Source organism: Canis lupus, chromosome 13 (assembly GCF_003254725.2).
Source record: "Canis lupus dingo isolate Sandy chromosome 13, ASM325472v2, whole genome shotgun sequence".
Taxonomy (NCBI): Eukaryota; Metazoa; Chordata; class Mammalia; order Carnivora; family Canidae; genus Canis; species Canis lupus.
This window is the reverse complement of record NC_064255.1, coordinates 27617642-27631015: the sequence shown is the minus strand read 5'-3', so window position 1 is coordinate 27631015 and position 13374 is coordinate 27617642. Positions and strand designations below refer to the sequence as shown.

The 13374-nt window shown below is 41.9% G+C and overlaps 1 protein-coding gene across 5 annotated transcripts in view; it reads left to right on the top strand.

The window, feature by feature from the left end:
- ASAP1 (ArfGAP with SH3 domain, ankyrin repeat and PH domain 1) overlaps positions 1-13374 on the top strand; it is a 357813-nt gene that overhangs the window by 62064 nt on the left and 282375 nt on the right. Inside the window, exon 1 of one of the 5 annotated variants that reach the window (XM_049092732.1) lies at positions 13144-13281. The exons of the other annotated variants lie outside the window; for them this stretch is intronic. Within the exon in view, the coding sequence (XP_048948689.1) occupies positions 13210-13281 (72 nt within the window). The 5' untranslated portion in view covers positions 13144-13209. Of the gene's footprint in view, positions 1-13143; positions 13282-13374 lie in introns of those variants that run through there. 5 annotated transcript variants of the gene reach the window in all.

The following is a 13374-nucleotide window of genomic DNA, read 5'->3' as shown; positions in this document are numbered from 1 at the left end:
CCAAGGACGCAAACTACTGTCTGGACCAAATCCATCCCAGATCCGTGGCGCATCCATGTCTCTTCTGACTAGTGGTTTCTAACCGTAGTGTGGTTGAAAGAGAAGTGATCCTGGAGTCACAACTGGATTCCAGTGCAGAGGCAAATGCTTAGTAGCTACCTGGTGGTAGGTAGGTAGCGAGTAGGTTTTGAAACCTCCGTACAATTATGCTGTCTTTTACAAGGTTGTGCTTAAAGATGAAATGAGAAATATTTGAAAGCACCAGGTCCCTTGCCTGGTACATTATAAGTATAAACATATCCATTTCCTTCCTACGTAAACTATTCAGCACCTTCCTGCTCAAGTGGGTTGATGTTAGTCCTGCTATGAATATGCATATGTTGGAATCCACCTTGGCAAAGATCTGAAAGCCCAAGGGACAGAGGTGCCATAGGCTTCCTGAGCATGGGACCATTTTCTGGCCAGAAACATGGCCCCTTTTAGCATCAGAGAATGTGAAAACCAGCCTGAGCCAGATCTCTGTGTGTGTGTGTGTGTGTGCGTGTGCATGTGCGTGTGCGCGTGCAGGCAAGTCAGTATGTGTTTACGTATGTATTTATATTCCATCATATTCCTCAGAGAACAGGTCAAATTATATTATAAAATATATGAACCAGTGGAAAGATAAATGCATAAAATGCGTACATTTCAGGACCTTAGGTAGGCTGGACTGTGAAGACTGGGAGTGGAAGCATAGCTGTGTATGTACCATAGGATTTTAGAGATTTGTTACTTTGAAACTACACATTTCTTCCTGAGGTTTTATCCATGTATTATTATATATGCCATACTTCTTTTTATCTTTAGGATTTTTACATTAATTTTTTAAAGGCTTTATTTATTTGGGAGAGAGAGAAAGTGAACATGAGCAGGGGTGAGGGGCAGTGGGAGAGGGAGAAGCAGACTCCCCACTGAGCAGGGAGCCCGACATAAATTCCATCCCAGGACTCTGGGATCATGACCTGAGCCAAAGGCAGATGCTTAACCAACTGAGCTACCCAAGAGCCCCTAAGATTTTTTTATTTCTGATTATCTCTACACCAAACGTGGGGCTCAAACTCATGACCTCATGATCGATTGTCGCATGCTCTTTTGAGTGAGCTAGCCAGGTGCCTCATATATGCCATACTTCTAGGAACATTATCATATGTGTCTTTTGATGAACATATGTATGCATTCCTGTTAGTATTTACCTAGGAGTGAAATTGCTGGCTCATCTTCTTCTTTGATTTTGATTGACATCGTCAGAGCAAATAATAGTAATACTTTTGTAGAAACCAACAAAGATTCACACACAAGGTAAAATGGCAGTTCATTGGATTGAATGGACATTTGTGGGTTATAGGCGTTGTATTCTCACATATATTAGTTTATTCAGTATTCACAACAATCTCTGAAGTTGTTGTCGTTGGCCCCATTGTAGAGATGTGGAAAGTTGAATCTTTTCCCCAGTACCAGATGCTTATAAATGGTAGGGTCAGGATTTGATTCCAGGTCTTTTGACTCTTTTTTTTTTCTTTTTTTAAGATTTTATTTATTTATTCATGAGAAACACAGAGAAAGAGGCAGAGACATAGGCAGAGGGAGAAGCAGCCTTCCCGCGGCAAACCTGGTATGGGACTCGATCCCAGGACCCTGGGATCATGACCTGAGCTGAAGGCAGACGCTCAACCTTTGAGCCACCCAGGCACCTCTTTGGATTCTTAATCTATGCTCACTTTATCTGCGGCTACTTTCCTTGACAAATTTGCATTTTCTGTAAAGCCTTTGAGCACCAAATACTTTCTATTTTATGTTATTTTTGATGGTCTGATTGAAAGCCCTTCTATTTTTTTTTAAAGATTTTATTTATTTATTTCACACACACACACACACACAGAACAGAATCTAGGTAATCAGTAGAGGGAGAAGGAGAAGCAAACATCCGCTGAGCAGGGAACCCAATGTGGGGCCGAATCCCAGGACCCTGGGATCACAACTTGAGCCAAAGGCAGATGCTTACCCAACTCAGCCACCCAGGCGCCCCTTGAAAGCCCTGCTAAAAGTCCTGCATCTGGCATGGTGCCTAGAATATAGCATCATGTCTTAAAACTCCTCTTGATGACAAAAGTTCATCATTTGGAATGTCACCTTTTCTTGAGGCTGGCATCAGTTGAGCAGAATGGTTTGTCCTCATTAGCAGACACAGGGTGTAGAGTTTATTTTTAGTGGGGGTGTTAGCAGATTTTTACAGTTTTGGGGTATTTTTTCCCCTTCTTTGTTGTCCCTTCTCACTATTCCCAGCATAACTGCTCTGCTCAGTTTGCCGAAGGCCTAAAAGCCAGCTCATCAAACTTGCTAGAGTTGTGTCTATAGTAAGAGAAAATAGGGGTGCTCCTGTGATCAGAATGCATCAGTTTTGGTGCATGGATTTTGTAGAAATGAATTTGACTCTCTGGGGATCTGTGTGGTTTCTTCCCCAGTTCCTGTGTTCTAGAAGAAATCAGATAGGGTGTGTGTGTGTGTGCGTGCGTGTGTGTGCACGTGCATCCATCCATCCACATGCATACACCTTTTCCTCTTAGAAAAGGAAAAAGTAGGGTAAAAGTTCCACCCAGGTCTGGAGAAAGAACTAAAAAGTTTCTCTGAATTCTCTCTTCTCACTTACTCAATTTATATATTAAATAAATTTATATATTAAATAAATTTATATATATAAATTAATATACACAGATACACTGCCTGTAACACAAAATAATAAAATAAAAGGTTTTTTTGCCCTCATAAGGAATATTTGGGTTACAGCTCTATCCATAATGTGTACAAAATCGGATATATTAAGCTGCAGAAAAAAGAACAGTGTGGAAAAATGTTTCCTTCCTCCAAGTATATCTCTTCACTTACGTCATTGTAGCTGGAATTCTTAATAACCCTATTGAGAAAGAAGGATAACCAAAGAAAACCCATTCCTGACCCAACGATATGATACCAGCCTGCTGTTGGGTTATAAATAATAAATTGACTAGTAAATATCAAATCTGTCTTATGGAAATAAAACAAACAAACGACAAAACTGTGATCCTGTTTCAGCTGTGAAAGGCCACCACCATTTGTCTGCCTGGCAAGGAGAAAAATTCTGGAATTTTAAATGCTTACTTTGGAACGATTGGGCAGAAAATTGATTTTGAAGCAAAGAAGACTTGGAGCTTTATCATCTTACTTCCTATTTGGAATCTGTCCTGTCTCTTCTCTCTTAACCAAATTGTGCAAAGGTTGTGTAAATAAATTTGCCTCTTCAGAAATCCACTCTGTGGGAGCCTGTTGACTCCTCTGTGGCTGTATTTCTGAAGTAATTCCTGAGATGAAATTTAAGGTCTTATAATATGTAATGCCTTTACTCAGTAAATTGAGACCAGTCTTTTCAATGATTCTATAACTCCATAAAGTAGGCCATAGTGACTGCCTTCAGAATAATTCAATAGAATCTCTACGCCTCTGAATATAGAATCTAAAAGAGGACAAGGTGGGGAAGATGACTCTGGTAAAATACTTCTAATTTGATCACTTCTGAGATGAGCTATTTTAATGCATTCTTAGTAGGTTCAGCATGTACACAGGCTTGTTGTTTAAGTTAAGATTAGATTCCAACTGCATATAAACAAAAATCCAAATAACATTAGCAATTAGGTTTTTTTTTTTTTTTCCTTCTCTCTCTCTCAGACCACAGAGGTCTAGAGAAAGTCCAAAGCCAGATGGTGCCTCTGTGGTTATCAGGGATCCAAGCTGTTTTCTGTCTCTGGTTGAGCCAGCCTTCATATTACCTCGTGTTCCAAAATGGTTGCTGGAGTGTCAGCCATCACATTCTCACTACAGGCAGCAGGATGGAGGAAGAGAAGAAGGGTAACAGGAGTCCTCCTCTGGCCAGATTAGCTCAAAAGTCCTACGTAGCACTTCAGCTTATATCTAACTGGCTAGACTTAGGCACACAGACATACCAGCTGTAATTGAGGCAGGAAGATAGGTCTTTTGGCTGAATACATTACTAACCTGAATCAAATGGGGCTGTGTTACTGAACAAAGACCAGATAGAGGGGACACACATGGTCCCTGCCACATGCAAGCCACTCCAATTACTATTTGTACAAAGAGTATAGTATAGCAGAAAGCACTTGTCCTTTGAAATCAGATGGACTTGTATTTGAATCTTAGCTTCTCCACTCACTACTAGTTGTGAGACCACTTCCTCTGAAAGGAGGAGAATAACCGCTACATTGTAGAGTTGCTTTGCTTTCAGAAGCTTTACTTTTTTTAAAGATTTTATTTATTTATTCATGAGAGACAGAGACATAGGCAGAGGGAAAAGCAGGCTCCATGCAAAGAGCCCAATGTGGGACTCGATCCCAAGACCCCAGGATCACGCCCTGGGTCGAAGGCAGATGCTCAACTGCTGAGCCACCCAGGTGTCCTGTCTTCAGAAGGTTTAAACAAAATCTTGTATAACAAGTGCCTTGTCCATGGGAGATACTGAATCACAGCCGTTATAATTGTTATTCTTTTTCCTAAATTTTTAAAAACCTTGATATAGTTGACACACAGTGCTACATTAGTTTCAAGTATACAACACAATGACCCAACTTCTCTGCATACTGTGCTATGATCACAAATGCAGCCATCATCTGCCATCACACACTATAGGTGTTATTATTATTAATGGAGAGTAAGATGTACTTTCTACTGCATCAGCATAATGATGGCTTGTTAAATTGAGATATAATTCGCATAATGTAAAATGTACCTTTTTAAGGTGTATAAGTCAGTCGTGTTCACAAAGTTGTATAACTATCACCATGATCTAATTCCAAAACATTTTCATGATTCCCTAAAAGAAAGCCTGTCACTCTTCCTTCCTCCCTTCCACCAGCCCCTGTCAGCCACCAGCTCTCTGTCTGCTGTGCCTATGGATCTGCTTTTCTGGACGTTTCGTATAAATAGAATCATATCATTTGGGGCTTTTGTGTCTTTTACTAGCATAATGTGTTTTCAAGTTTCCCCTATGTTGTAGCACATACCAGGACTTTATTCCTTTTTGATGGTTGAATAATATTCCATTCTATGGATATACCACATTTTGTTTATCCATTCAGGGCCATGTGGATTGTTTACACTATTTGGCTACTATGAATAATGCTTCTATGAGCATTCATATACAAGCTTTTGTGTGGATGTGTGTTTTCATCTCTCTTGGGTAAATACCTAAGAGTGGAATTGCTGGGTCACATGGTAATCCTGTTTCACCTTTTGAGGACCTACTGGATCATTTTCCAAAGTTGCTACATCATTTTACATTCCCACCAGCAGTATATGAGGTTCCAGTTTCTCTACATCCTCTCCAACACTTGTTACTTTACATCTTTTTCATTATAGCCACACTAGTGAGTGTGAGTGGTGTCTCACTGTGGTTTTGATTTGCATTTCCCTAGTGATTAATAACATGGAACATCTCTTCATATGCTTATATCTTCTTTGGAGAAACATGTATTCAAGTCCCTTGCCTATTTTATTTTTTAATTTATTTCTAAAAGATTTATTTATTTATGATAGACAGAGAGAGAGAGAGAGGCAGAGGGAGAGGGAGAGGGAGAAGCAGGCTCTATGCTGGGAGCCCAACGTGGGACTTGATCCCAGGACTCCAGGATCGTGCCCTGGGCCAAAGGCAGGGGCTAAACCGCTGAGCCACCCAGGGATCCCCCACCCCCTTGCCTATTTTAAAAATCAGTTATTTATCTTCTTATTGTTGAATAAATCTCTCTTACAAGAGATAACATTTTGGATACTTATCAAGTTTATGATTTGCAAATATTTCCCTCCCCTTCTGTTATGTGTACTATCTAACTTACTTTTTTTTTTTAATTTTTATTTATTTATGATAGTCACACAGGGAGAGAGAGAGAGGCAGAGACACAGGCAGAGGGAGAAGCAGGCTCCATGCACCGGGAGCCCGATGTGGGATTCGATCCCGGGTCTCCAGGATTGCGCCCTGGGCCAAAGGCAGGCGCCAAACCGCTGCGCCACCCAGGGATCCCTAACTTACTTTTTTAAAAAATTTATTTATTTAGTTTGGGGGATGGAGGAGGGGCAGAGGGAGAATGAGAGAGAGAATCCTCAAGCAGACTTCCCGCTGAGCATGGAGCCTGCTGTGGGTCTCTATCCCAGGACCCCAGGATCATGACCTGAGCCAAAATCCAGAGTCAGCTGCTTAACCAGCTGAGCCATCCCGGCAACCTTCTGATTTACTCTTTATAACAATATTTTGAGTTGAATATTGTTACCCCATTTTACAGAGAGGAAGCTGAGGCTCTGAGGCAGTGAACTGCTTGGCCAAGATAACACACCTGCTAACTCAGAAGATGGTACTGAAACCCAGGAAAAGATAAGTCAGGGCTCTTCTACTTTTATTGGTAGAAACCCATGTCAGACCAACTTCTGCTAAAGAAGTTGCTTATATAACTGGGACCTTTAGGGGCTGGCCTGGCAGCAGGCATGGTATATAGATTATGCAGAGCCAGTGATTCAAATGATGTCACCAGGATTCTCTTTGTCCCTCTTTCCTTCCCTCCCTCCAGCTCCTTCTGTCTTTTGGTTAGCATCTTTAAAAAAAAAAAAAAAAAAAGATTTTATTTATTTATTCATGAGAGACACAGAGAGAGAGGCAGAGACATAGGCAAAGGGAGAAGCAGGCTCCCTGCTGGGAGCCCAATGCAGAACTTGATCCTAGGACCTTGAGATCACGACCTGAGCTGAAGGCAGATGCTCAACCGCTGAGCCACTCAGGCGTCCCTGGTTAGCATCATTCTTAAGCACGCTCTCTCATGTGTGGCAAAGATGATCACCAGTAGCTGAAGGCTTACTAATAAGTCCTTTGAGCTAGAGTATATCTCTCTTTACCCAGTTCTCTTTATGGAGAACTGCTCCATAAAGCTCCCTGATTGGCCTTGCTGAGGCTGATTGCTTATTGATGAGAATACCCATTAGTGCTGCTTTCAGGAATCTAAGATTCTCTGAGTAGACAGCCAGGACCCAGCCCACTTGTTGGGCACTTGGAAACTTATGATTGACAATCTCTGGAGAGTCATGTGGAGTCTGGGAGCGGATAGTTCCTAAAAGAAAAGGATATGAAGGACAGACAGAAAAAATAGCTGGTGTCCTGTCCTGCAAGGTCTGTCTGAACTGCTAAATTCAGGATGCTGAAATGAGTTGGGAGTAAATGAAAGTTAATTCCTAAAGGTAGATATTGGGAAAAAAATCAGTTGGTTCATAAAATAAAAGATACTGAAAATAATCATCTCCAGATCCAATCAACAGTGTGTTCTCTGCTGTCCACTTAAGCATAGCAATTTTGTAAAGTAGTTTGTATAATAACCTCTAAATCCCTACGGCCAGAGCAATAAGACTAATTTTTCAAAAAAAAATAAATAAATAAAAAGCAGGGAACAGAAGCTAGATGTATCTGTCAGAAGGTTTGCTAGCAATTGTAGAGGATTGTTTTTTTTTTTTTAATCAGAGCCCCTAGTGTGATGTGGAATGTTCACATTTGAGAAAGATGTTAACCAAATAGCATATGCTAAGAAGAAAGCTCTGCAGTGGGTGGGCAATTTTCCTTTTTCAAATAGAGCGATGCCCTACATTTGACATAATTAGGAAAAAAATTCTGTTATAATACAGCTCATTGTTATGTGGGTTTAAATACCTTGCAGGTGAAATCATACTTTTGAAAAGCAACAACTGGATACTGTGATAGATTCATATAACATAGGGTGCCTCAAACAGGGCCTCCCCAGCCCGGAACCAATGGACTACGGACTGCTGATGGCTTGCAAGGTGGATCTGAAGACAGAGTTGGTGGCCTTGTGGCATTTGGAGTTGGTTGTAACACTGATGTCATAAAGGAATTCATCAAATTATAGGATGTTATTGTCCTAGTACCTGAGAGCTTGTGCCCCAGGCTCCTGGTTTGAACTACAAGGAAAAGGCCAAAGGAGGTGAAATTATTTGGCTCTGCAAAAGGAGCTGATCTGTCTGGCATTCCATGTTCCTTCTCAATGCCAAAGTCATAAATAGCTGTCATTTATCAAAGTTTTCTTCTTGAGTAGTGTTTCAGATGATCAGCAGCTTTGAAAAGTGCTCATGAAAGTAGGTCTAACTGGGCTTTGGACAAATCAGAGAGAGAGCCATACATGAAACGACCTTTCTTTCTTTCTTTCTTTTTTTTTTTTTTTTGAACTTTATATTCATAGGTCACCTATTTGAAATACATATTTATTTCTGTTTGGATTCTCTGAACATTTCCTCAGTTGTGATGAAAATTTGTGTCTCTGCCTGCATATGAGGACAGGGACTGTCTTGTGTATCTTCTTGGCTCCCAAGGAGCCTAGCATAGGACCTGTTTAGAATACAAGTGGTGATATTTGTAGCTAGCATTTATTGATCATTTTCTATATGCCAGGCACTGTGCTAATAAGCACTTTGCTTGGAGTATCTCGGTTACGCCTCACAATGACCTTATGAGAGAAAGGTCTTCTTGTTATTCTTCTTTTAAAGGTAAAGAAATTGATGTTAAATACTTTGTTTTAAGTTAACAATCCCTGTGAAGTGGCAGGGCGGGGACTTGAACTCAGGTTGTCTGAATCCAGATTACTCACTGTTAGCCACCAGAAAGGTTATCTTTCTATGAACTGATGGGTTCCAACAGAATGTCTCTACCCATTGGGGAATGTCCTTAGGTACTCAGGTCACAATGGTCTCATGTCTGAAAATGCCCAAGGCAGGAAGGATTTGTCAATCCAGAAGTAAAGTGGACTTGGTCAAAGAAGAAGTCTCCCCTGTGCTCTGCACAAGCTGCAGGGCTGCTGGGATCAGAGAGGAGCGGGTTGTTTAAAAAAGAAAAGTCACCACTTCCCACTGTTAGCACAGAACATCTCTCTCCTTGGTCCTCATGACTTCTTATCTCTTACTGAGGGGTCCTTAAAGGAGGGAGGAGAGGATGGGAGGAAGTAAAAGGCCCATCCACTGACATGAATTGCCCTCGAGCTCCCCAGTTTACCTGGCTTTGGAGAGAAGGAAAGAAAACGAGACAAGAGAATAAAAACAGGAGGAGGAGTACCACTCCAGTCCTGCAGTGTACCCACAATCTTCTTGCTCAAAATTAGGGGTGTCGGTTCACTGATCTTGTGCTAGATTTTATGCAGTTACGGTTTTTAAATAGTAGGCAAATGCCTCTAAGCGTTCCTTGATACTGTGATGCAAAGGTGAGCAGAGTGTTCTTACATGGGAGGGGGGGGATCAGGTATTTTTCTGAAGACACGGTCTTGAGTCCCTTCTCTAAAATGTAACTGGGAAAGGTGGAGGAGTAGGGGGAGCCTTGGGATCCAGGATACCTGGGATCTGGCCCTGGTTCCCCACAAATCTTCTGGGGAAGTGGCTCTGATAGTCTGTGATGATTTCAATGATGAAAGCAACTTGGAGAACCACAATTCCTCCTTCTAGTTCTCCTCCCAATTCCTCCCACACCCCTGCCCCAGTGAATGCTCATTTATCCATCCATCCATCCATCCATCCATCCATCCATCCATCCATCCATCCATTCATTCTTCTTCTTTTCACCTATTCAGTGAGCATCTTTCAAGCGTTTAGGGCTCTGGGATTGTAATAGTGAATAAAAAATCCTCTGCTCTCAAGGAGCTCACAGTCTGGTTGGGGAAATATAAATATTTGAAAAATGGTGCCGTGGAAAGGAGTCCTAAAAGAGGCATGTTCTCAGTCTTGAGATAGCACAGAAAGTGGGCCTGAGTGTGATGAAGTCTCAGTGGAAAACAAAACATGTTCGTCAAAAAGAAAAGAAAAGAAAAGAAAAGAAAAGAAAAGAAAAGAAAAGTACCTTGGATGTTCTGTAAGTTCTCATTTTTCAGGTTAATGTGTGTTTTTCAGAAATAAACTAAGATTTAAAACCACTCACTCCTGTAGATTGCAGGTTTTTAGGAACCCCATGTAACACCACGATTCTTCTTCACTGGAGGTTGTTGTACTCATATTAGAAATGATGTAGTTCATAAAAGGGAGCTGGTTCAATCCAAAACACATTTATTGGGAGCCCCTGGGGGACTTGTACTAGGCAGTGCCTTCTGTGGGCCGAAGCCGGCGGGGTTTACATTCAGACTGAATGTGCACGGTAGTTCTCCACTGATTAATCGTTGACCTTGAGCAGCTTGTGCATGTCTCTGAGCTCTCTCAGCAGAAAGCATGAGGAGATTTCAGGAGACGGTGCTTGTAAAATGCCAAGCCTCGGCCCCCAGGAACCTCGGGGATGTAGGTGATACACAGAAGGATAGATTCAGTCCCCCAGCGCCCTCAGGGGTTGACAGTCTGGGAATTTTGTAGTGCAGGAAAATCAGTAGGAAGATCTGAGTTCTGAGCTGAGCCCTGCCACCCACAAAGCCACTTGTCCCTGGGGTGGTGCTGTCTTCTCTGGGTATAACAAGTCTGAAGTCCCTCTGCATGATGCCAGCATCCTCCACTGCTTCTGCAGAGTGAGAAAAAACTATCTTGCAAGCATCCACGGGAAGATTAGTCTCACCTGGAGGAATGGGCAAGGGGGTGCTCTCCAGACCAGTCAAGCTTGCATTTGAGTTGGGTTTGTAATGAGTTTGTAATAACCTGTAGACTCTATGCAAGAGAAAATTATCCTGGGGCTATGGACCGTCTGACTTGGATGAGCTTGTGGCGCAAGGTGGCTAATTGCACGGACTGTGAAATCAGACTGGTCAGTCTTGCCAGGTGACCTCTAGGCTTCAGATTTTCCCCTCTTGTAAAATGGGGACAATGTCAGTACCTGCTTTATAGAGTTGCTGTGAGTATTTAGTGAGGTCAGGCCTGCAATGACTCAGAACAGTGCAGGGCATATAATAAGCACAACAATTGTCAGTTGATAGGATTTCACAGGACAGACAGAAATATATTCCTGAGTTCATTCAGTTGATATTTATACTATGAGCCTTCGGGTTCCAGCACTCTATCTGATCCTTCTCTTGTCTCCATCAGAAGGAACAGTCAGGGAACCGGGAGGTGGAAGAGAAAGTGTTTTTTTGTCTACAAATCAACCAAGTTCTCCTCTTTACTTCCTGAGAAACACTCAAGCGGTTTACTTGGAGGATTTAAATTAAGTACATTTGGGACTAGAATAGGCTTTTTATTTTTTTTTATTGCATGAAATTGCACGAGTGCATTTGGGAAACACTCATACAAGGCACCCGACAAAAGCAGGCTTTATTTAGCTTAGGTATAGAATATGGCAACAGGAGCCTAGCAGTAAAACACGTGAAATCAAATGCATCCCTCTCTCCCTCCGCCTGCTCCCCACCCCCACTCTGCAGCGCTTTCCTCTCTTCTAGCACTTCATTAAGATGATTGAAAACGAAGTCATAAGTTATCAGGTAAAATAAGGAAATAAGAATACTTTCTCTGGTTGCCTGGGTTGGGAAAAACATCTAACAGAGTAGCACTATGGGAAGTATAGTCAAGAGACCAATTTTGCAGGCTGTGGGAAAAGCCTGCCAGGCTCAGGGATCTAACTTGCAGTGAGATTTCGCTGTGTCTCAGTTTCCATTATTATACTCCCACATCAGGACTGTTATATGAATGAATTCTGATGCTGCGTACGTAACCACCAGTGCAATGCCTGGCCCGGGGTGGGAGCTCAGAAAGTGGTAGCACAGTAGCCGCAGGTGTGTCTCTGGTAAATCTGAGATAATTACACTGACTTTATTAAAGTTGTTATGAAGTTTAAAGAAGGAGATGTGTGGGGGTGCCTAGGTGGCTCAGTTGGTTAGACATCTGACTCTTGATTTCAGCTCAAGTTGTGCTGTCAGGGTCCTGGGATCAAGCTTGGTGTCTGTCCGGTGTCTGGCCTCCACTCGCAGTGGGGAGCTTGCTTAAGATTCTCTCTCTTCCTCTGCCCCTCTCTCTGCTCAGCTCTCTCTCTCTCTCTCTCTCTCTCTCAAAGAAATAAATCTTAAAAAAAAAAAAGAATGATATATGTGTCCAAAATCCTAATTCTATTCACTAAGCAAAGTGTCAGATGTACAGCAGGTATGTTTCTTTTCTTTTTTCTTTTTTTGGAAGGAATATCAGAATTTATATCTCCAGATGAGGTTTTCAATAGTCCCATACTATCCAAAAAGCATTGTCTACTATGATATCTCAGATCTTGACTGACACTTTATATGACCTAATTAACTGAAGTCTCAGAGCACTAATGCATAGTTATTATCATTGCTCCCATTTTTTGGACGTGAAAACTGAGACCCAGAAAAGTGAATTCCTTCCATAAGGTCTTATAGCTGCTGTGGAGCAGAGATGTGATCCCACGTTCCTCTTAGCTAGAACTCATGCTCCTGAAAAAGAAATAAATTCCTGAAAAGTAAGTAAACTTAAAACAAATGAAATTCATACAGCTTATAACTCATGCTCCTGCAAAGTAAATGCCCTGTTCTATCCTCTAGAAGCTGCCTTGCCTGGAATGTCCTTTTTTAAAAATAGGAACTGTATTCCATGAAATTGAGGCTTTTGTTTTATGGCCTCTAACTCATTTCTGATCCTGGTTAGTATTCACTCTGTTGGACTCTAGATACTGGTTATTTACTTCCAAAGTCCAAAACCATCATGAATGGATTTGATCTCCCAGAGGATACTTACAAGAATAAGCTAAGTCTCTGAAGAGGATTCCCAAATCTGAGATCTCATACTTTGGGAATTGCTATGCGGCCTCCCCCTCTCCTGCTTTTTTCCTCCTCCAGGTGACTAATTTAGATGTATCTGAGTCCTGGAATGAAAAGAAATGTATTTATAGTCATACTTCATGTGAAAAGCAAGTTCAAAGGGAACTAACATTGGTTGATTATTCACTATGCGTCAACTGCTTTATCCACATCCCCTCAGTTTATTTCCCCCAATACCCTGTAGTGTATAGTTTTATTATCACGCTAAGTTTGCAGAGGAGAAGAGAAGGGAGATAATCTAGAGATCCCAACCCTGGTCCACGTAACATAACGCATATTCTCTTCCCACAGTGTTGCCCTGTCCCTTGAAGGCACTGGGAGCTTTTGAAGAAGGATGTAAATTCCATCCCATCAGGTTGGGATGTTGGCTGGCACTGTTGATCTTGCTCCCAGAGAGCATCCCAAACTCCCCACCTCCACTCTCGCATCCCTGGTACGTTGTTGGACATCTTGCAAATGCACCCCCTTGGTTGTTAGGTAGGTGGGCCGGAGTGAAGCCTGTACTTGGAAATAGAAGTCTGGCAAT